The following is a 23,807-nucleotide window of genomic DNA, read 5'->3' on the forward strand; positions in this document are numbered from 1 at the left end:
AAAATGGGCAAGGTGGTCCCCAAAAGTGACTGACCAGTAATTAACATTGATAACAGCTGTGTATCTTGACCTGCACACCAAAAATTATCTTTGGCTTGTGGCTGAGGTAAGGTCAAGGAGGTGGCCAGTGGGGGAATATGGGCCACTGGGACATTGGCTGTTCACAAGGGAGTTTTAGTGGCAGCTGGTAATAGGGCAGATAGGCAGCCAGTGGATGGTAGATGTAACAAGTCTGTTACCAAAGTCACTGGCATTTCTCATGGATTCTGATTCTTCTTTGCCTTACTCTCCAGCAGAGACAGAGAAAGAGAGAGAGTATGTGTGTGTATTTGGCACTGGTTCAACAGAATACATGCATGACATCCAACCTGACCAGCAGCAGCTTGGGGAAGGAGCGGATCTCTTAAGAGCAGTGTGCTGCTGAGCTCTGCACTTATACCCATGAGTGTTTTCTGTTTGCATGGTGGGACTTGTCCTTACTTTTTGGTACTGACAGTTCCTCTCCAAGTCTCTTGCTTGCCGATTGTGGAGGGGGGCGGGAGGGAGGGCAGAAGGGAGCATCTCCCTGATTAGAATCTGAGTGTATTTGGGGCCTCATTGCCTTTTCCATCAGGGAGCTCACAGGCCTTCTTTCTGGTTCTGGGCAGGAAGGACTTAAAGAGATGGTACACACTGCCAAGATGTGTGCGCCTCCTAGGCACTGGTGATGCTTGTATGAGAGAATGAGAACAGTAGACACAGTTCTTAAAGATGGGATTCAAAGCATTAACCATTGGTGCAGGAAGGTTGAGTCACCTGAATGGGGAACTGTTCTACTAAACTACAAACTATCCTACAACTATAGTAACTATAATAGCTACACAGTAAAACTGAGTCCAAAGTATTTTCATTAGAGAAAGACAACTCCCTTATCTGAGTATGCGTGAAAAAGGAATGGGGGAACTGGACTGGCACTGACCCTTATACTTTCCATGCGGGGGTATGAGAGGATGTAATGCACACATGTGGGTCAGCAGATGCAGCTTGGAAAAAAGTTCCAGACTCAGGCGCCTGGTGTGCTTGTGCACCAACATGCGGAATACACATGGAGCCCATTACTCAAAGAAGAACTGTTGCTTGCACAGAACTGCACGTGAGTGTCGAGTGATACAATGGTTGTGTGTATTGTTTGAAAATTCCCATAGGATCACCGAGGAGGAACAATGCACATATTGTTCATATCTGCTTCCCATCTGTCTTAACATAAGAACAGCCACGCTGGGTGAGACCAAAGGTGCATCTAGCCCAGTATCCTGTCTGACAACAGTGGTCAATGCCAGATGCCCCAGAGGGAGTGAACAGAAACAGGTAATCATCACGCGATCCCTCTCCTGTCATCCATTTCCAGCCTCTGACAAACAGAGGCTAGGGACACCATTCCTTCCATTCTGGCTAACAGTCATTGATGGACCTAACCTCCATGAATTTATCTAGTTCTTTTTTAAACCCTGTTAAAGTCCTGCCCTTCACAACATCCTCTGGCAATGTCTTAGGCCATCAAAAGCATGGCTTCCATCCAGTTGTGTTCAGACAGCCAATATGAGAGGAACTACTATGCAGCATTCATTGGAAAAAAGAATAAGCAGCCATGTCAATGTACTTTTAGTAGTTTGAAAAATAATCCATACATCCCATAGGATTAGTAACTTACTTTTCAAAATATTTCAGGAACCACATTATCCACAAAACAATTAAGTTGTCCTATGGCACCTTAAAGACTAACAGATTCATTTGGGCATAAACTTTCATGGACAAAAACCCACTTCATTTTTGCCCTCAAAAGCTTATGCTCAAATAAATCTGTTAGTCTTTTAAGGTGACATAGGAGTTTGTGGATACAGACTAACATAGCTACCCCTCTGATAGAAATTCATTGTAGTGAAAATGTATATAGGCTTTCTGTATATACCAGTGTTTCTTAAACTGTGTTCCGTGGCATTGCTGCGAGAAAGTTGCAGGTGTGCCGTGGAGAACAACAGAGTTCAAAATGGCTGCCCTTAAATGGCCACCCTTAAAGGGGTAGGCAAATTTTTTTTTTTTTGCTCAATAACTTTCCCCCCAACTCTTTTTTTTGTTTTTTGGGGGTTTTTTTTGGCTCAACAAAAAATAACCTTGGTGTTCCTCATAAAAAAATGTTTTTGTTTGGTGTTCCTTGGTCTTAAAAAGTTTAAGAAACACCGGTATATACTAACTCAATTTCAATAAAATGAAGTTGAGTGTATATAAAACTTTACCTTCTAAGCCTGAAACTCAATATCAAAGAAGTGGCAGAGATCTTTGCCTGCCAATGAGAAGTCTCGGCTACACAACACAAGCAATCAGTTTACAACTGTGCTTAAGAAAGATTTAAGTCAAAATGGGTTATAAGAGAGTTTGGCTGAGCAGTGTGGATGAGTCCAAACGGAGTCTAAATGCTTTCAAACCTCTATCTTTTAGGTTTTTACTTGGGTTAAAGCAATTAAAAAAAAAAAAGCCTATTTGCAACATAATTTGACCTTCTTCCCAACTGCCTGGCAAGACAGCGTTTAGAAAAAGGGCAAATACCAGCCCAAATGGGCCGGATCTGGTCTGCCAGGGTTAGCCTTTAGTGGGCCTCCACACTGTTGCATTTACTTGCACCTCCAAAGGGACAGGGGATCACTACTCCCATTGGCTGTGGATTGCCGTTCCCAACCAATGAGAGCTGCGATCACCTATACCTGTAGAGGCCCATGTAAATATAACAGCAAAGGCCCACCAGGGCTAGCTCCAGTGAACCTAGCTTCCATTTTGTTGCCCACAACTGTTTTAGAAGCACAGTGCTCTATCCTTCAACCAGATGGATCAAAAGATATTTTTGTAAAACCAGTAAACCTACAATGAAAGCAGACTTTTTAGAGAAGGGAGTAGTGCAAAAATGAACAAATAAATATTTACCCATCAAGTTTTGTTCTATTGCCATATTTCAACGTGGGGAAATTACCTTCTCCGTACTTTCCCCATTATAGTATTTTACTTCCCTGTTAAAAACTGTTGCTTGCCTGACCCACCTAAATGTCCAGTTGAAATCATCTGTAATACGTTCCATGAGGTCAAACTGTGGCCCTGGGACACTGCAAATTGGGCGGTTCCAATTATCTCGTATTCTCATGTAGAGGTTTCTTGTATAAAAGTTCTCAAAATCTTGATAAAGTGGCACAAAATCCTGGTTTAAAAACACGGACAGGGTTACATTTGTAGGAAAGTTACCATCTCAGTACCGTATTTAACTTAAAAAGACAGACAAATTCATTCGGAAACTTGTGGTACTGCAAGCCTAGTGCTCTGTTGCCATATAAACGCCCACATTTGCAGATTTGCTTAGTTACCCACATTCCAACATATGGCCCATTTTTATCTGCCTGGCAAGTAGCAGAGGACTCATGAAAGGGTCCAATATTCTGAAAGTTCATAAAAGGAGGAGCCATCATGTGAGATGCACACTGTGAAAGTTATTTTGAAAACAGTTTCATTATAAATGCAGAGCTGCTAGTAAAGGTGTGGTTATCCTCCCCATAGTAACCCATAAGAAAATGGATTGATTAGATTAAACTGGAACACCTACAGTTGGATATTTTAGCACAGAATAGAAGTTCTCACCTCAGTTTATACATGCCTTCTTCTTGTAGGGCATTTACTTTGGTGGACAAATAATTAACCACGGATTATATACATACTGCACCACTGTTAGACTAATCAGCAAATAAATATGCATATGGCATATGGGAATTAACAGAATACATAATGGTGTAGTAAAAAGTTTTTATTGGAATGTTTTGAATCCTCAGTATTTACAAATGGCCAAATCACAGAGACTATATCAAAAGTGTGATACTAAAGCCTTTCTATCATGCTACTTCATTACGTAGCTTATGCTGCTTTAACCCCCCCTCATAAAACAACCTCTCCATTTTCAAATAACCCACCCCCCATTTTAAGAACAGAAACCATCTTCCAGATTTTTTTTTAAACAGAGTTTTACTTTTTTGTGTCTCTCCCCTTGTAGCTCCTAGTCATTTGAATCATACTACAGAGGGCTCAGAAGGAGAAGGAAATGATCAACAACTCAAATTTTAGAATCCATTCAAACAATATACAGTGGTCTTTTTGTGTATCACAATGCCATGACGTGAGGAGTCCGTAACCTAAGCAGTTCTTTCATGTCTCATTGGAACATATGGATCTCTCACTTATTTCTCGCTCTGACCATTCACAAGGCTTTGAGTAGTAAACCTGTTACCAATCCAAAAATGAATATGGTCAGCCAAAGCCCTCAGGCCAATGTGATTTTGGGGTGTGGACAGGTGAAGAGGGAAAGTATTTGTGCTATATATGCCATGAGTTTGAAAGTCTCAAAAGGGAAGCTGGGTTAGTCTGTAACTTTAAAAATGAGTAGTCCTGTGGCACCTTAGGGTATGTCTACACTGCGGCGCTATTTCGGGACACATCTGGTATCACAAAATAGCTATTTCACGTCTTGACAACAAGCCCATTATGTTGAAATAGCTTTCAAAATAATGGTCTTACTATTCCAATGTCCCTGTAAACCGCATTCCACGAGGATTAAGGGACATTTCAGAATAGCATTTATTTCAAAATTAAATTATGAAATAAGCTATTTTGAAATGAACTCAAAATAAGATACACAATTTGCATAGCACAAATTGTATAGCTTATTTCGAGCTAAGAGTGCAGTTTGGTTGCACCCTTAGGGTATGTCTACACTACCCCGCTAGTTCGAACTAGGGTGGTAATGTAGGCATACCGCACTTGCAAATGAAGCCCGGGATTTGAATTTCCCGGGCTTCATTTGCATAAGCCGGCCGGCGCCATTTTTAAATGCCGGCTTGTTCGAACCCCGTGCCGCGCGGCTACACACGGCACGGGCTAGATAGTTCGAACTAGCAAGCCATTCCGAACTATCTGTACGCCTTGCTAGTTCGAACTATCTAGCCCGTGCCGCATGTAGCCGCGCGGCACGGGGTTCGAACAAGCCGGCATTTAAAAATGGCGCCGGCCGGCTTATGCAAATGAAGCCCGGGAAATTCAAATCCCGGGCTTCATTTGCAAGTGCGGTATGCCTACATTACCACCCTAGTTCGAACTAGGGTGGTAGTGTAGACATACCCTTAGAGACTAACACTTCATCAGGTGATAAGCATGTTTGAAATCTGCACAGATTGTTAGAAGTAATGACCTCGGGGATCAAGCATGGATTGATTATCTGTGGTTGCTTGGGATCATTCATGCTTCCGCTTCCTTTGACAGGTCTGGTTTAAAGTGTCCGGATCTGTGTCAAGCCGACTGATGATAATCAATACTAGTAGAGTCAGTTTAAAGCAGTCCTGCCAGAGGAGATGGAAGCATGCATCTAAGGCAAGCTTTTATGGTTTCGTGGGTTTTGTAGCTGGAGCAGAAGAATTGGACTAATTTATGATCCGCTTGGCAAAAACACACCCTAGGACTGTAATCTGCCAAAATAGTACCTGTGGAGAAGGGGAGGGCAGCATGACAATTGCAACAGTTTTAAAAGAGAATAGTATAATAATATTCTCATTACTGTATGCTTTGTATTAACAGAACTCCAATGTATTCCCCAAAGTTCTTTGGGGCTACCATTTATACATGGGTTAGTATAACGGAATTAGGGTGAGAATAACTCCCACGTTATACAGGAATAGTGCTACAATTTTCAACAATTGTTATACACCCGGGTTTTATATTTTGATATCACAAATTATTTTGTGCTAGATTGCTACCTATGTATGAACTTCAGCTATATTTACCATCTCTTGTGTATATAGAAAGAAAACAGATCACTATCTGAAAATAGCTATGGATTTAAAAAAAAATACATATTCTTAAGTTAAAAATGTTTATTACTAAGGTAAATAATACAACATGTCTGAGCTTTGCTCTTTCAACACATATTTTAGCATCGAAGCAAATATAAAGCTTTTGATTCTGATATTTGCCATATCTGTCTCCTTTTACTATTAGAGGTTGTTACTAATGAAGTTTTCTTTTTGGACAGATAGAAGAGGAAACCCCCCCTCCTGGAGACAGCATCTCCAATACACAGATCAGCTAGCACAGGCATAAAAGAGGAATTCTTACTACAGAATCTGCTTGAGTTAACTTTCCTCCCCATTCCAATAACTTCATTGTAGCAGCTTGACTATCCTCTAGCACAGTGTTTCTTAAACTTTTTAAGACTGAGGAACACCAAACAATACAATTTTATGAGGAACACCAAGGATTTTTTTGGGGGGGAAAAAAAAGTTTGGGGGAAAAGTTATTGAGAAAAAAAATGTCACCTGCCCCTTTAAGAGCAGCCATTTTGAGTTCTGCTTTTCTCCGCAAAACACCTCTGACTGCCACGGAACACAGTTTAAGAAACATTGCTCTAGCAGCTTAGGAAGCCAGATTCCCACTACAATCTCCTTTAATATGGAGCTGACTTCCCAAGAGCCTCCAAGGAGAGGATGTAAATTCCCTTCACCACCATATGAAGCAGCTCGTGCAATGACAGTTCAGTAGCGAAAAAGGATTCCATGCCACTAACGTTTTTTTTATACATACTTTTTGTTCTTCTCTTTCTGCAGCAAGGTTACATTTTTCTAGCCCGCAGGCTCGCATAAAATCTCGCAGGTAGCCAAATAGTGTTCCAACTCCAAAACCCATGTAAGTCAAAACGGCGACATACATTGGAGCTTGTTCAAAGTGTTCATGAAACGGCCTTTTGTAGAAACCTCCATTTGAGATGCCGTTTTTCTGAAAATACAAAATCAGAAGGTGTGATTAAAACATTTCTATTGGCCTTAAAACCCAAATAATTTATTTCAAGACCTCGGGTTTTTAGATGTAACCTCTTCCTAGATAGTGTGGATTAGCACAGGTGTCTCATCACAGTATTTAGCCAACACGTCCTAAATGTAAGGAGGAATATTGTAGTCATTGTTATAGGTTTTAAGAGTAAGACAAGCAGTAATAGCAATGGGGGCAACTGGGGCTTATACCTCAAGTTATCTTACAAAACTGAGATTGTAGAATCTGTCAATGTCAAACTCCAGTGTGGTTATTTGTGTTCGTGTAGTAAAATTCATACCAAAACATTTTGTTCTTTTATATAAAAAAGATACTTCCATTGGACACAGCTTAATAGCTTTGTAGGCACCAAGTAAATGCAGAGATTTGCTTTAAAAAAAATTAGCTGAAAAAAAATCATCATCTGATACTAGATTTTATTTATTTAAATTTTGTAATTTTTACTTCTAAGAGAGAAAATGAATTCTAGCTAGATCCATATCCATATATACTTAATATACACACTCGAGCACTGAGGAATTTGTCTCTACCTCACATTTTGCGTCACAGGTCACTTAGGGTATGTCTACACTACCCTCCTAGTTCGAACTAGGAGGGTAATGTAGGCATACCGCACTTGCAAATGAAGCCCGGGATTTGAATTTCCCGGGCTTCATTTGCATAAGCAGGGAGCCGCCATTTTTAAAACCCCGCTGGTTCGAACCCCGTGCAGCGCGGCTACACGGGGCATGAACCAGGTAGTTCGAACTAGGCTTCCTAGTTCGAACTACCGTTACTCCTCATTACACGGGGTTCGAACCAGCGGGGTTTTAAAAATGGCGGCTCCCCGCTAATGCAAATGAAGCCCGGGAAATTCAAATCCCGGGCTTCATTTGCAAGTGCGGTATGCCTACATTACCCCGCTAGTTCGAACTAGCGGGGTAGTGTAGACATACCCTGAATTACTAAGTGTCCAAAATGAAAGTTTGACAGACTCAATCAATACTAATCAGCACTGATATGGCAGCACGGTCTGAAGTATGGATCTTATCAATATCTGTCTAATCTATCTGTGCTGCTTAAAGTACGGAAATTAAGAAAAATTATCGAGCTTCAAAAATGTGTACTGAACTGAAGATAAATAAAACATTCTCTCTCTGTCAGGTTTAAATGTTGCAAAGTGTTCTGTATTTTTCAGTGTATATAACGTATTTATTGTATAAGACTTCGAGATGGGTTTCTTTGTTCCTCATCCTAGTATTGTCTAATCCAGAACTGGTTCATTAACTGCATTGTAATTCTCAACCGTAATCAAACAGAATAATTTTTGTAGCTTTCTTATGATGATCAAAGCTATTGTTCCATGGTACCATCCATTCCACCTTGGTCACATAAGTGAGTCAGCTGCACATTGTGATTACCTGTGTGAAAATTAAAGGATGGAATTTGACCTCCCACCATGAAGGTCAGGCTTTTTTTTTTTTTTTTTTTTTTTTATAATGGAGATTGCCTATCTCCTAGAACTGGAAGGGACCTTGAAAGGTCATCGAGTCCAGTCCTCTGCCTTCACAGCAAGACCAAGTACCATCCCTGATGAATTTTTGCCCCAAATCCCTAAATGGCCTCCACAAGCATTGAACTCACAACCCTGGGTTTAGCAGGCCAATGCTCAAACCACTGAGCTATCCTTCCCCCAACACCAACTGAGAACTCTGTGCCATGTCCCGACTTTGATAAAGCCTGCCACTAACTAAGGCTAGGCATCTTGTGAGCTACACAATGTGCACAGCGAATCTAAGAGAAAACATACTTCTATTATTATCATCACCTTATATCCCAGAGCAGGGATACAAGGCTAGCAACTTGAAAGAGCCATCCTCTCTCTCACCCATGGCTGTGGGATTATATTTAAGGCTTGTGTAGGGGTGGTAGTTCAGCTCCAATGTCATGCAGCTTTTCACATCTCCAGTTCTCTTCCTCAGTGCTGCAACCCTTCTGCCTCATACTAGCCTGGGTCCCTCAAAGGGTGACCCATCTCCAAGTTGGCCTGACCACAAACTGCAAGAATCGGAAAGAGAAAAAACCTTGGAGAAATGATTTAGCAGGAAACAGGAACATTCAGCCATTGGTAAAGAACGCATTGGCTAAAGCTCCAAGCTAGAGGACAAATTACCAAGGACACGCTTTCCTCAGTGGGATGGGGTCTTAGTGGCAACTTGTTTCTCATTTGCCTCCCTCACAACATCCTTCGCTAGCATAATAAAGAATTGGGCCCTCCAACAAGTCCACCATTGCTTCAACGAGAGTAGACACCTGAAGAAATGAAAGGGACCCCATCTCGTCTACCTATCTTACACATTTTGAGTGAGAGATTGTTTTATAGATAGATACACCTGAGAGAGCCCAAGTAGTCACCCAACTAGAGAGCTCCTACCCAGAGAGATCACATACTCTGTGGTGGAGAAGAAAATCTGGCAATCCACTGGGCAGCCTTATACTTTAAATGCCTTGGAATCCCATTCAAGCTGGTCAAACAAGCTCTCTTCAAACAACTACATGCCACGAAGGGCTCTTAGCCAAACATTACTTGAAATCAATAGAGTTGTGATGCCAAGTAATTAAGTTGGACATTAACCAGGAATAGAATCTTCCCCATTCTTTTATGCCTTTTTGTTCCAAGGGTCACAATGGGAGCTGGGATAAGGGAGGAATGTAAAACACACAAAAGGCAGGCAAGTATCTTGAAAGACATCTCTGGCCACTTGGGCAGTGACAGGAGATTCTGATGGGGGTGGGGGGCAAAGATTTTGCAGCATTACCTAAAACTGCAGGTCCCCTGCTCTCTCTCATCCAGAATCCTCTATATTCTTGGATACTGTTCCCAACCCAAATGCCAGATGCAGATGTCCCCAATTCAACTACATATGCAGAGGGCAAAGAGCAACCCTTGTAGTCTTAATTTTTTTCTCCCAATACAACAGTAGTGGCTTCTATAAAGCAGTTGAATTTACCCCCAGTTTATATCACGTACTTACAAACATGACACACAAAAGCTTAAAAACTGGGACCAGGTCCTCAGCTGGTGTAAATCAACCTACTTCCTCTGAAGTCATGGAGTTATGCTGATTTCCATTAGCTGAGAATCTGGCCCTCCTTCAATAATGTCACACTATTCTTTGCCATGACTATAGTCTCCAACAAACATTACACTGCAGGCATTAGACAAGTATGGACCTATGAAACCCCCTTTAAAACATATGAACACAGTGAGGCTTGCAGACCTAGAAAGCTGCCAATAAATGCTTGTCAACAGGGTGCGACAAATCATGCCGGAGGAGAGTGATTTGTGAAGTGCACTAACAGGCTATGCCCCTTTGTAGTCCCTGTTGGCATACTCTAAAGGGTACCTATTTCATGTTAATGTAGTCCTGTTGGAAACTGGGCATCTTTTAGATGGATCTACCCAGGGTAGTTAGAGCAGAGCATGTTAGTTGCACTTTACAAATCACATCTCTCTGCTGACCCATGTACACAAACCTTAATTCCTTTCTGTCTGCTTGCATTTCGCCTTCCTCACTTTATTTACCCATGCCTCACATAGCAGAGCAAAGTTCACTTGATTCCCTTTCAGATTAAGAATGGCTGGACTCTAATACATTACTTCTCACCCTACCAAGTACCCTGTTTTGCAGGTTTCTGTGCCATCACTTAATGCTACGCCTGCCCCTGATACGTTTTGAAATCTCTGATGCTTATGAAAGACAGAAAACATACGGTTGTGTAACTTGAAAAAAAATCTCACTGGTAATTATGTGGGAATCAGAAAACTCTTGGTGTTTCCAAGCCATTTCAGAAGGACAGAGGTAAAAGAGCTGTATTCAGAACTCACCTACAATCAATCTGAATTTGCCCCCACAAATCTGGGGTAATCCATGGGAGCAGCTAACCCATAGATTTAAAAAATATCTTTCTAAAGTGATATACTTCTACTACACAGCACTTCAGAGCCAGCCAAGTATCTACAATAGATGCAATCTCCCTCTTTCCATTTCCACAGCATTTTTCCAAATATTTGTAGTGGATAGGAATTCATTTTTAGTGGCATGTGCCCTTCCAATAAGACCACTTTAAAAAAGGAGATACGTTCTACTTTGTCAGTATTTTGGTCTTTCACAGACAGCGTGTTGTCTTATTACTAGCAGGTCTCGTCAACCAGGGTTATCATTTTATTTTCAATTAAAAATAATGCCCAAGAACTACCATTGTGCTTGAGACCAGAGAAGTGAATTCTCACACTATTGCAAGCTTTGCCTGCTGAAACGCCTCTATTGGCTAAGGATTTGCCATCCTTGGAAGACTAGAAATCTTCAATTAATCAGAGCAAGGGATCTCTGTCGTCTCTACCAGGGCATTTAAGTGCCACCCGGAGATGTTACCATTAGTACCAGCCTACTAGTCAAATAACAAAGGGATAGATCCACGAAGGAATGTAGGTGTGACAATACTGAACTTTGCCATGTCTCACTTTCAGCCATCTATAAAATCACTGGCAAAGTTCAGTACTTTGGCTCCCGATATAATAAATGGGGCAAGAAAAGCCCGAGATTCACAAAAGCCAGCATGTTAGGGAGTTCCCCACCCAAGCTAGCCAATAGGAGATGCAAACTTGAAGCATGTGTCCTAAGCCCTACCCCCTGCAGGCATTCATTACCTGTTTCCAGGATGGAGGGAGACACCTGATGTGACACACTGAACAATGGACATGCAATACCACTCTTATAGGGCTTCATCAACTATTATCTGGAAGCAGATAATAGACGCAGATTACTTCAATATAGTGTCACTACTTAATGGAACTCTTTTGTAGCCTCTGCACAACAAGATCTGTAATTCACAAGGAAAGAGTAAAGCTAATGCACTGATGTAGGAACACAAAGCAAAATAAGGTAATGGAGGCTAATTTTTTAATCACAAAGGGGTTTATGGCCTAGACTTTCTGCTGCAAATAATTTTTTCTGAATTTATGCTAGACCTTCTACAAGGCTTTTGGCAGGGAGCTGTAGATACTAATATTTCTCCATATTTTAACTTTGTTTTTTTCTTTTTTATCATGGATTATTGGCTGTTAATACCTCTATATCCATCGCTACATTTTCACCTGTCCTTTTTATATATAAAGGTTTTAACTTATTTAATAAATACGTAACAATTTGGATTATTATTATTGTATTTTAATTTTTTTTTACTGGACATGACTGTGGACTGGCTGCAAAGAGTAACCAGGAAAGGGCAGGTAGTCACACCTGTGCATGTAATACTGTATTTAGCTTATGAGCAGAGCTTTATCATTTCAAAGTTATGCTTTCGGACTTGGAAATGTTCCCAGAACCTTTCATAATCTAATGAACATTGTATTGGCATACCTGATTTAAAAATCCTCTCTCATTTGCCTACCTGCTTATAGTTTATACAATGTTAGGTCAGCATTTGCAGAAATCATGGGACCTAATCATACTGAAGGAAACAGAACTGGATATCACACCTCCACAGTAATTTTTGTAGATGAGAAAAAGAGCTCTCTGCAAACCACGTCTTGTTTAGAAGAGATAAAATCTGATAAAAAAAAATGAAAACTCTAATTTCCCCCACCTGACAAATGCAATATGGATCTGCCAACAGCAGGAATTTACTGGTTATTACAGGAAATTGATCAAAGGCTCTGGGAACCTCCTTGATCCATTTCCAACGTTCAGTAGGGAGAAGACAAAATTCTAGAGGAATGTGCAAGGTCAAGAAATATTGGACGAAAACAATAAATCACATGATTTTTAGCCCTGTTCAAAATTTGACAGATTCAAGAAGCCATTCACAATGTACCCAGACACCTATGACTGTGCATTCCTGATGAGAGGGCAGTGTTTAATGACATTTCCTCCTTAGCACTGAAGGAAAACAGGTATTGCTCAACACTGTCTGAAGTGGCTGATGATAGTTCTGTTCTGTAAGGAAAACCATCAAAATGCAGACTGAGTCTCAAGGAATTTGATGTGGATCTATTTAAGATTGCGGGACAAACACTATACCTAGTGCCCATCTCGGCAACCCATTCCTTGACATCCGTAAGAAACAGTTTAATTCGGGGAAGGCCAAACTTACCGATCCTTTGAACGAGGCACACCTGCTGGGACTCGGGGCTTCAGGCTTCTGCCTTACAGTGGGGTGGTGGGACTTGCAGTTTCTGAGTCATGGGAGGCACCTGCTGAGGCTTGGGGCCCCAGCAGGTGTGCCCACAGTGCTGAAGTAATGAACATTACCAGAAGGCAAAAACCCTGTGCTCCACTCCCTGCCAGTCTGTTAGGCAGAGAAGAGGAGGGGGCATAGAGGGTGTCTAAAAGAGTCACAATTTGACCACACCTGAATTAGTTCCTTATGAAGTAGGGATTTGTAAGTCTGAATCTTACATGAGCAGGTATTAATCTGCTTGAAAACAAAAGAAAAAGCCTGAAATAACTTCAGTCAGAAGATCCAATGCTTAGAAGTATTATTGACCGAGATGCTTCCATTGATTTCCACAATGACTGCTTAAAAGATCCTTTAGTGTCAGGGACCAGAATCAGTTCTGTCACAATCACCGAGGAGGTCAGCTCACATCATATATGCCAGTGTCTTTCACAGGTCTACTGTTACTAAATTCGGGATGATCATAGAACCGGGTCATCTATAGTCAATGAAAAATTTCATATATAGCCACAGTATGCCTAGCATCTGTGACTGTTTGTCAGAGAACGATCCCTTCTGAAGGCTCAGAGGAAACATATACCTAATAGAGAAAGAGAGTCTATATCGACTGAGGGTAACATTTTCAGAAGTGCCCAAATGACTTAGGAGTCTAAAAATACATCATGATAGCAAAAAAAGACCCACGTGACTTGGGCTCACAATGCGAGGTTAAAAATAAGAGTGTATATGTTCAGACTTGGGCTGGAGTCCAGGGTTTCAAACCCCTTGAGGAAGAGGGTATTGGAATCCGGGCTTTAGCTGGAACACGTGGACTGCTAATTTAATCCTGAGCATGAGCTCCGTGACTCAGCTTCTGCGACTCCTTGCAGAGAGGTCATTTGTTTGTTTGTGCAGAGGTAGTGTGCAGAGGTAGTCTCAGTCCAACTGACTTTTAATGTGATTTAGGAGCCTCTTTCCTTTAAGTCATTTTGAAAAACGTGTCCCTCAGAGAACAGTATGAATAGTTTGCTCTGGCATAGCAAGTCTGTGTAAGCAACCCTTCCTCTGCATTTCCCACAAGCACTGGTTTTATAGGGGAATACTCTTTGCTAGTGAACTTTAATCACAACAGCTAAACTTCTAGGCACACACAGTACAAACTCATGACAACATAAGCCTTCTAGGAATCAGATACACAGTACTTACTAGGGGGAACTGTCATATTAATAGGAACCTGTCATTTCCACAAATTACTTTAGATAGCAACACTTTTCCATAATCAAACACAAGTGATAATGCAGAATATATATCTACTATATGGAAGTATTATTCCAAATCCACATCACCCAGTCCTGAGAAGGGCCCTATGCATGAACCATTCCTCTTAATACAGTATTATGAGCCTAGAGATGAATGACTATCATGTTAGAAACATTTTAGACCAGTGCCTAATGCAAAAGCACCGTTAGAATGTATATCCAGGAAGAGAGAAGCTGTATTGAGTGAAAATGACTTAGTTGGAGCCATAACCCATTTCAACTCCAACACAGCTCTGGAAGAGCATCCTCCTTCTCTCTTACAACAGTTTGCAATCTCTGCAGTGAGAGATTGGAAATTATTTGTCCAGGAATAAGATAGCTGTGTGTATCAGACTAAGTGCCCTCACCCTGTTAAAATGCACAGCCGAATTTAGACATGGAGACCTTAAAACAAATTCACTTAAGTAACAGAGGAAGTTGATTCTGTAGCCTATCCCTGGAGATGTGGCTTGAGCTTCCTACCTAGTGCTTGCTCCTTTCAGTGGTTTCTTCTCTCCACTTGCATGGGTTAGGGCATGGATTCTTTTTTGTGACACCTGGTACCTCCACCCAAAGTAGTGCCAGCACTTGATAGGCCAAACCTGTCAGGATCATCTGTCAAAGGCTCCAAGATCTACCAGTAGATCCCGATCCTCTGGTTGGTGATCACTATACTACATCATCAAGAAATCAATCAGTTTGCCACCTCCCCACATTCACAATTCTTCATTGTGAATGATGACTGGCTTAATTGTGATGTCACACAGCTCCCCTTTCCCCCCACCATTATATTTCCCCTTGCGTGGGACAGAGTCCTTAGCTGGCTTCCTAGTCTGGAACCCTATGGAGGTCTTGGTTGTTTCTTGGCAGCCAGCTCCATGTCAGATCTTTGTCAGCCTGGACACTTAACTCTATTGGCCTGGAAGTACCTGACTCATGCCCTTGATATCCCAGCACTTCAAAGACTCCCTGACAGGGGTGTGCTTAGGATTTCAGGGGCCCTCTGTAGTACTATTAAACTGAGGTCCCTGTGTCCAATGGCAGCTGGGGGGGGGGAGATGATGTTTTTTAGAGATGTGATTTTATAATCTTCAGCAACACACACACGCGACATATTTTAAAAGCCAATTTTAAACTAAAGTTGACTAATGCAGTAAATTCAGAAACTGACAATATATACCTGGGGTTGGCAAATACCTGTTCAATGGTTTCATTACCACGTGAATGGCTCTTTCACAGGTTCAACCTTCTGCTAATAGGTCTGGCAGGCTTTTGTCACTTTTATCTAGATCCTCTCTGGAGGAGGCAGAGCCACAGGAAGAGGCAGGTGGGTGGACATTAAGACCAAACGGTGCCCTAAATTTTCAGGTGCTGTACGCAGCTGTCTATCATGCCTATGGGTAAACGGCAGGTCTGCTCCCTGATAAAAACCTCCCTGCTCTGCTTCTTTCAGCTCCTAAGCCTAAAAGTGAAACTAAAACTAGTCTCTTTGTATCTGAGCAGAGGTCAGTTAAGATATATTGGGGCTCTGGGCCCAAAGAATATTTGGGATCTCCATATTCCCTCCTGGACATGAGCCCCCTCCCCCTACTTCTCCCCTCTCCTCAGGCTTGGCTGGAAGCTGGGCTGTGGTAAAAGTGTGAGCCTGGACCACTGTCAATTCACCTGGACTGGGACACATGCCTGGAGGGTGGGCAAGGACACACCCTGGGGGCTACTCTCAGTCATCCTGCCCCTTGCTCAGGGTCTGGGGCTCCCCACATCTGCCCAGGCTTCCTGGGCAGTTCTTCCCACAGTCTAGGGCAGTGGTTCCTAAACTGTTGGGGATGGCCCCTAGGGGGGCACAGAAGAACATTTAGGGACATGTGGGAGGGTCCAGGCCTGCCCTGCCCCCACCCTCAGCTGTGGCTCTGTTCCTGGCTGCACCCCCACTCACCATCTCCAACAGCAGGTCCCTGCCCCACTCTTGGCCCCTGCTCCTAGAGAGGGAGTCATAGATCAGCTGGGGCGGGAGGGAGGTCACTGAAAAAGTTTGGGGACCCTAGCCTAGGACAGCTATAAATACCATTTTGGCCTCCGATGTCCTGTCTTTTGACAGGAGAAAATGGCTTCTGTCAGGTCTGAAGGCCTCAGGGGGAAGAGGAGGAGCAGGAGGGTGGGAGAGGAGAAGCAAGGGGTCGGGCTTGCGTTCTGGCCACTCCTGCCTGGATGCCGGGCATGGACCCAGTCAACTTGTGTGGTAATCCACCATTGTCTCTGAGTTAGGCTGAAGGGCTGATCAGCTGTGGCACATCATTGCTCCAGCAAACTGTTTGTCCATGTCATCCTATGCAGAACCCTCCCTTTTGGCCTTAGTAGGAATTTCTAGTCCTCTCTTTCCCCATCCCTGACTCAAAGCATGCAGGGAAATGGCATCAGAGGGTTCTGGTACCCATTATTATTGTGATCCACAGAGTAGGATCCTCGGCCTAGAGGCTCAAGACAGTATTCTTGAAGCTGGCAAACTCCAAGCAGTGGTGACCCTGACTTTATGTCACGTGAACATTTCTTTGATGAATCTCCAGTTTTAGAAACAGAAAAGATAAAGATTTCGGTATCAATCTTCATTTGTGACATAATGGCCTTATCGTCGTGGAATTACAAAGGATGAGTAGTCTGCTACAAAATCTGCTACAAACTGAAAATTCCAGGGCATGTCAAAACAAATACAACACAAAACAAAGAAATACTGTATATTGATATCCTCTACCTTTGTGGGAGAAGTGTGGCACTATAGATTCGTAACCCTCTCACCAGCTAAACCAAAGTCCTATATTCCATCCTGAAGAAACCCAAATGCAAGGAGATTTTTTTATAAACTTCTATCTCTACTCACAAAGACACAGTAGGAAAACTGCTAGGAATTAAAGTTATGCAATGCACTTTATTGGCTAAAAAAGAGATAACTGAAACAAGAAAAAAATTAAGAAGTTTAAGAGAATTTATAGAATCTGTTTCATCTTCTAAATAACATTATCTTACAGAATCATTTGCCTGCCAGAACCTGCCTGTGAAAGATATTGGGCTAATCTTTATGAACCTGATTATTGTTCTCTGTATTGTTTAGAGCAACAAAAGGAGGAATCAATCCTGTCATTTTAAGTAGCATGTCTCTTTGCACTCAATCATTTATAATCTTCATTTAAGTCTTCATCCTGAGTAGCGTTCTGTCCTGGGAGCACTGTACCACACAAACAGCATCACTGGGCTGGGTTCATTAATCTTATTTCCGCAAGGAAGTCTGTTGTGTTACTACCAAAAGATCAAAAAGTTAGTGCTGTGAAATAAGTGTCTGCAGGCCAGCATTGCAAATGACACTTCTTTTTAAGTCATCGTAGTTTAAGAAGCACTTTGAAGAAAGGATTTACGTGCAAAAGTTCTATGGATTGTACCAGTAGCAGTTATCTGGAGCACCTGCTTACATAGCCACCTCCATCAGACGAGATGAGAAATATTGTTTTCTACCAAACAGGGCTATCTTAGAATAGGTTTCATTCCACAACATGATGAAAGTTTGCCTTCTAGCAACAGAAGAAATAATATTTTTGAATGCAGAAGGCTCGAAGAGTAGAAGATATACTCACACACAGTAGTAAGGAAGAAGAGAAGTGTATAGGCCAAAAGCACACAAGAAAAGACATAATATAGAATATAGATTAAATAAGGAGAATGTTATACAGGTTAAACCTCTCTAATCCAGCACCCTCAGGACCTGACTGGTACTGAACCAGAGAATTTGCAGAACTATATTAGGTTAATAATGTCTAGCAGCATTACCAACACTTCCACTGCTTACAGGGCTCTTAGAAAACATTTTGGGGTAAATTAGAGCTAAATAACAGCACAGAACATTGAGAACTAGGACTGGTGGCTGTAAACAAAATATGGAACTGTGGGAAACTTGTCCACACTCATGATAATTAGAAAACTGGCTAACTAAAATCATGCCAGACCAGAGAATGCCAGACTAGAGAGATTCAACCTGTACCATAACATTAACTTTGGGAGGTTATATGTAGATGCTCATCACATACGTATTCAGGATTCCTCTCAGCCCTATGTTTCTACTCCTGCATACTACCCATAATTCCAGCAGCAATACCTGTAATAGTTCAGGGGATACCATAAGAAACAATGTCCTTGCTCCAAAATAAATGAGAATGAAAACTTTTGGGGCACATAGAACTCATCCCTAATGATTCATCCCTACTTGCAGCTAACTTGGCACTCCAGAGTTTTTGTAACTTCACTGACACCCACACATGGCTTTAAAGAGTTCCCTTTGGAAAGCGTTTAGAGTCAGTCAAGAATATATCATGTGGGAGGTTTGGGAAAGACCACAAACCTGGAGAAACATCAACTGCTTGGTAAATTAGGAGACAATTTCTGAAACTCCTACAATATCTATTGTCTCATGTAGTCTATATCAAACAGTACACAGAAGAAAAAAAGTCAACTGCTACCTCTGGCCTCCTATTGGTTGGCAATTTATATGTCAAAAAATAATCTGAAAGTGAGATGAACATTCAGATGTGTCACCACAATACAAATGCTGCTCCATCTGCCACTACCTGTAGTGAATTTAGTACCCACACAAATTAAGGTAAGTGAGGAGCAAGAAAGCAGTACATGAATCATGCATAACTACTAACTCAGAATCAGTGAAGACAAAGAGGTTGTGGGCACTACGCAGAGAGAGACTTATAAAGAAGGAAGATATTTCCAAATCTTTCAACTGTTCTTCAGGTGAAAACCCAATAGGCTAAATCAACAAACCTTGAGTGCCAATGAGATGCCTAAGTAAAAGTAACTTTGGCATGGATCACATCATTTAATTGCAGCATGTATTCATTGATTATTTCCAATGAACATAGGGACTTTTGGATTCATATGGTCTCATTGTTCCCTTGTATTCCCCTCACCCTTTAACCATTGTTGTCTCTTAACAGGTAAGGCTTACCGGTTCCGGTTAACCGGTAGGGGTTGGAGCAGCTCCCTGTCTGCCACAGGTAGGGGTCTGCTCCAGCTGTGTGAGGCCCTCCACAGACGGGCTGCTACAGCCAGCCAGCCAGAGCAACCTCTGCCTGTGGTGGGCCCAGCCTAGCCCTCTGCAATGGGCAAGGACTGCTCCAGGCAGGCAGCCAAAGCAGGTCCTGTCTGTGGCGGGCTTGGCCCAGGTGGGGCTGTTAAACGGTTAACCAATTAAATGGGATTTTACATCCCTAGTCTCTTGTCTTATACTTAGATTGTAATCTCTTTGGGGCAGGGCATGTCTTTTATTTACGTGTTTGCATGGCACCTAGCACCATGAACAGGCATACTATGTGCCACCACAATACAAATAATAATAATTTGGATACTGCAGCATCTGTATTAGTCAAAACACTGGGATGAATGATCATGTATAATTTTATGCATGTGGGGAATAGAGAGGAATAAATTAAGCCCTATTATTGAAAAGGATCCTAGTATGGTCAGATTCATAATGTGTAACATTGACATTTTTATTCCCAGTTCAGAAAGCGTCTCACATAAATTCTGTCATTCTGGAACTCATTATGCCGATTTTATAGGCCATGAAACTTCTTATAAGTTGACTTGGCAGGCTTCAGAATATGACTGAATGGGCAGGCATTTTATGATGAGCTAACTCAGTGGGACAGTTTGAATTCCCAACAAAGATCTACGTGGCATTGTGCACTAATTACATGCAAGTCATTCAGACTCAGCAAAATGCTCCGTTTTGCCAGCAAAGGCATTAATATAAAAAAGCAGCCCCTGACATGACTTCTTCCTCGAGGAGAAACATTACCAGATTTAGAAACTGATTCTATATATCAGGTTGGAATGGTTGAGTCATCAATGGATCCCAGGGCTTCACCCATGGTATTAGGCAAAGCCTTGAAACAAAGCCAAGATTCTGCATTAATGACAGGTGAAAGAGAAGTTGAATAGTAACAAATGCATACGCTTTGCCAGAATAGATATCTCTCTGGAATTCATGATGCATCACAGTCCTCAATCTGGATGATTTAAAATTACTGAAGCTCTCTCTCAAGGCAATGCTTATCCCCAACAGTGGAAAATAACGATGTGTGTGTGTGAGGACAACGTGAATGGCAGTAAAAAAAAGAAAAGACTGCTGTAGGGAGCTAGGGCAAATTAAATTCTTGGGGATGAGGTAGCTTAGAAGGGCAAAGAATTTTTGAGGGTGATCAAAGAGAAAACTAACCAAACCAGCAATTATGTGTGAGAAGCTGAGGTACACATGTACTGGTCATACAGTATGTCACAATGGCACGCAGTTTAGAGAGGCATTTTGCTCAACAGCTTCCAGGATTGCTAGTTGGAACAGCTAGTTCAGGAACATACAATTCAACCAAGGCAAGAACAACCCCTCCTAAGTAAGAGACAGGGATTTATTGAAATAGTATTGCTAGTTGGGCAATTTAGTAACAACGCCTACAGCTCTGTTATAAGTCCACCATCCATGGAGACAGATTATACAAAACACTATTATAGGAAAAACCACACTGGAAAAGTAGCAGTGGCCCGTTCATTATCCTTTCACCAACAGCAGCCACTATCAGCTGCTACAGACAGAGGTGCAAGAAACCTTTCTGTAGGTGGTTACAGTATTACTTGCTGCCAGGGAATAGTAAGAGCTTGCTGAAAGCTGAGAATTCTTTGATTTTTTTAAAAAATTATAACATTGGATATTCTTGTTCTTGTTTTCCATATAAATATGTAATAATCAATGCTATCCTTTGACAATGAATTCTACAGGGTAATTTTACATTTGTTAAACAAAAAGCTTTGGTTTTTTAAAAACTTTTTATTAAGGTAAAGTTACAATAAAACATTAACATACTCCATCATATATGATGGATTCAGGAACAGGTTAATATTAAAATAACCTGCCTAAAGTTCTGGCTTTTTGAATTTTTCACTTTTCAATGTCAGTGAATAGCCTCCTGGTTTTATACCATGAGAAATTAAATTCCCTGTACTGTTAATTACTTTGTATGCATCTATTAGGGCCGCTCTCCAATTTAAACAATTCCAAACTTTTCAAGTGCTCTTTATCTAAGAGTTCCCCCCCCATAATTGTAGACATTATCACCTGAGCCCCCCATGACGAGGATTAATTGCTTTACCTCCGGTAATAATAAAATTCCTTATCCTCTCTAACATCGTATTTGCTTCTTTGATCACTGCTATACATTGAGCAGAGAACTTCACTGAACTATCCATAGTGTAAAATTTGGAGAGGATACAAAATTACTTAGGCTAGCTGAGAGTACAGTAGAGAACTCTAATGGGACGTAATATAGGTATGGAAGGAGAATGAGCATGGCAAACAAAATTCTTTGTTGACAAAAGGGTGTTAAAAGGAGGAGGGAGAAAAATTGTTCTCCTTGGCCTCTGATTATAGACAAGAAGCAATGGGCTTAAGCTGCAGCAAGGGAGGTTTAGGGTGGACATTAGGAAAAACTCCCTGACTGTCAGGGTGGTTAAACACTGGAGTAAATTGCCTAGGGAGGTTGTGGAATCTCCATCACTGGAGATATTTAAGTGTAGGTTAAATAGACATCTATCAGGGATGATCCAGATGGTGCTTTGTCCTGCCCTCAGGGCAGGGGCCTTGATTTAATGACCTTGAGAGGTCCCTTCCAGTTCTAGTGTTCTATTATTCTAAAAACACATACTTTGGAAGACATAATTTGAACTACATACGGTGCACAGACTTTGAGGCCAGAAGGGGACCATCCTGATCATCTAGTCTGACCTCTTGCACATTGCAGACCACAGAACCTCACTCATCCACTCCTGCAATGAGTGAAGTCCTTGAAACTTGATTTAAAGAACCAAGTAATAGAAAACCCACAATTTACTTTAGTTCAAACCAGCAGGTGATGCATGTCCCCTTCTCCAGAGGAAGGCAAAAAAATTCTTAGGGTGACAATACATACTGCTGGGTCCTAAATGTACTGTAATCACTAAGGACATTTTTTTAAAGGCCTGGGTATTATTGTAACCAGCTCAAAAACATCTGCTCAATGCACAGTGGTAGTCAGAGAAGCAAACAAAATCTTAAGATATTTTATATAGAGAGAATGAGATAGAAAACATAAGCAAATTCCTATGAATGAGGAGATTAAGCTTGTGGGATGTCTCGGAACTTTGAATGACTGTCAAAAATTAGGTAATTCCCAAGTAATTATTTTATGCAATCAGTTAAGTAAAAATTGCTACATGGCTATTTTGAGTACAATGCCAAATGAACGTGCTTTTAATAAGCTTTTTCAGTAATTATGCAGGTTTCTACAACTATAGGAGTAACACTGTTCTTCTCTTGCCCATACACTCAGCAATTACTACATTTGAGGAAGCTAAACTTGAGTAACTATTCTGGGCAAAGCTGCTAGACCCCGGACATAGGAAAAAATTGAGCCTCCACCCCTACATCTGTCCTGATTCATCTGCAGACCCCCTCCTAATCTATGGCCATGTATCTGCACATAGCCCATGAGCTGAGGGTGGAGGACAAGGTAGAGAGCTCTGTAAAAGCAGCAGAACAGCTGAAAATGGAGAGGCGGGTGCATGCACAGAGGAGGAAAAAAAAAAAAAAAAAGGAAGCGTAAGGAGGGGCTGACTCAAACATGTTTGGCTTGGCCTATCCAAAACACTCTTTTAAATATCCAGCAGTGAACAGTCTCCTGCACCTCCTATTGAACGCCTTACCAATTTTAGGGCTTTACAATCACATTTCTCCTCTCCTTCCACCCTAAAATATTTTACTTACTGTACAGAGAAAAAACAGCAACACTAATGCCACACTACAAGCTATTAAGTCATAAATAGAATTAAGCTTTTAAAAACAAATCCATTTGAACTAAAAAATAGTTACAAGTCATAGCTTTAGTGCAAAGAGTTCTTACTTTTCGTATACCCAGGGTGTTAAAAAAAATTCTTCATTTTTCAAATATACCTAAGTAGCTGGCTGGCTGCCTTTCTGTGATTGTGTTTGAAATGAAATCTTCATACCCATAAAATGAAAGCTTCCTAATTCTACTTGCTACTATCACTCAGGCTTTTCTGAATGTCTCATCTCAGGAACAGCCAATTGGAAAGCACTCCAGACCAGATCACACTATGCAAAACCTGCGAAGTTCTACACTCACAGGGTCTGCTCCATTTTTCAGGACAATTATAAGCATGCAGTGTGGTCTGAATCTGTGCCAATCTAGATGTGCTTTTGCGGAAATACTTTTAACGGAAAAACTTTTCCATTAAAAATATTTCCGCAAAATCATGCCAGTCTAGACGCAGCTGTTCAGTATATACTACTCCCCCAATTTGTGTGTCACCTGCAAATTATATCAA

General features: G+C 41.4%; 1 protein-coding gene across 1 annotated transcript in view; it reads right to left on the reverse strand.

Annotated features, from left to right (window-relative positions):
- The window catches only part of SPTLC3 (serine palmitoyltransferase long chain base subunit 3), a 118,202-nt gene that overhangs the window by 69,720 nt on the left and 24,675 nt on the right, over positions 1-23,807 (reverse strand). The window contains exons 2-3 of the mRNA XM_075925654.2: positions 6,640-6,831; positions 3,069-3,223 (exon numbers count right to left, since the gene is read on the reverse strand). Coding sequence (XP_075781769.1) covers positions 3,069-3,223; positions 6,640-6,831 — 347 coding nt within the window. The remainder of the gene's footprint in view (positions 1-3,068; positions 3,224-6,639; positions 6,832-23,807) is intronic.

This window comes from Pelodiscus sinensis, chromosome 3 (genome assembly GCF_052426305.1).
Source record: "Pelodiscus sinensis isolate ZL-2025 chromosome 3, ASM5242630v1, whole genome shotgun sequence".
In the NCBI taxonomy this organism is placed as follows: Eukaryota; Metazoa; Chordata; order Testudines; family Trionychidae; genus Pelodiscus; species Pelodiscus sinensis.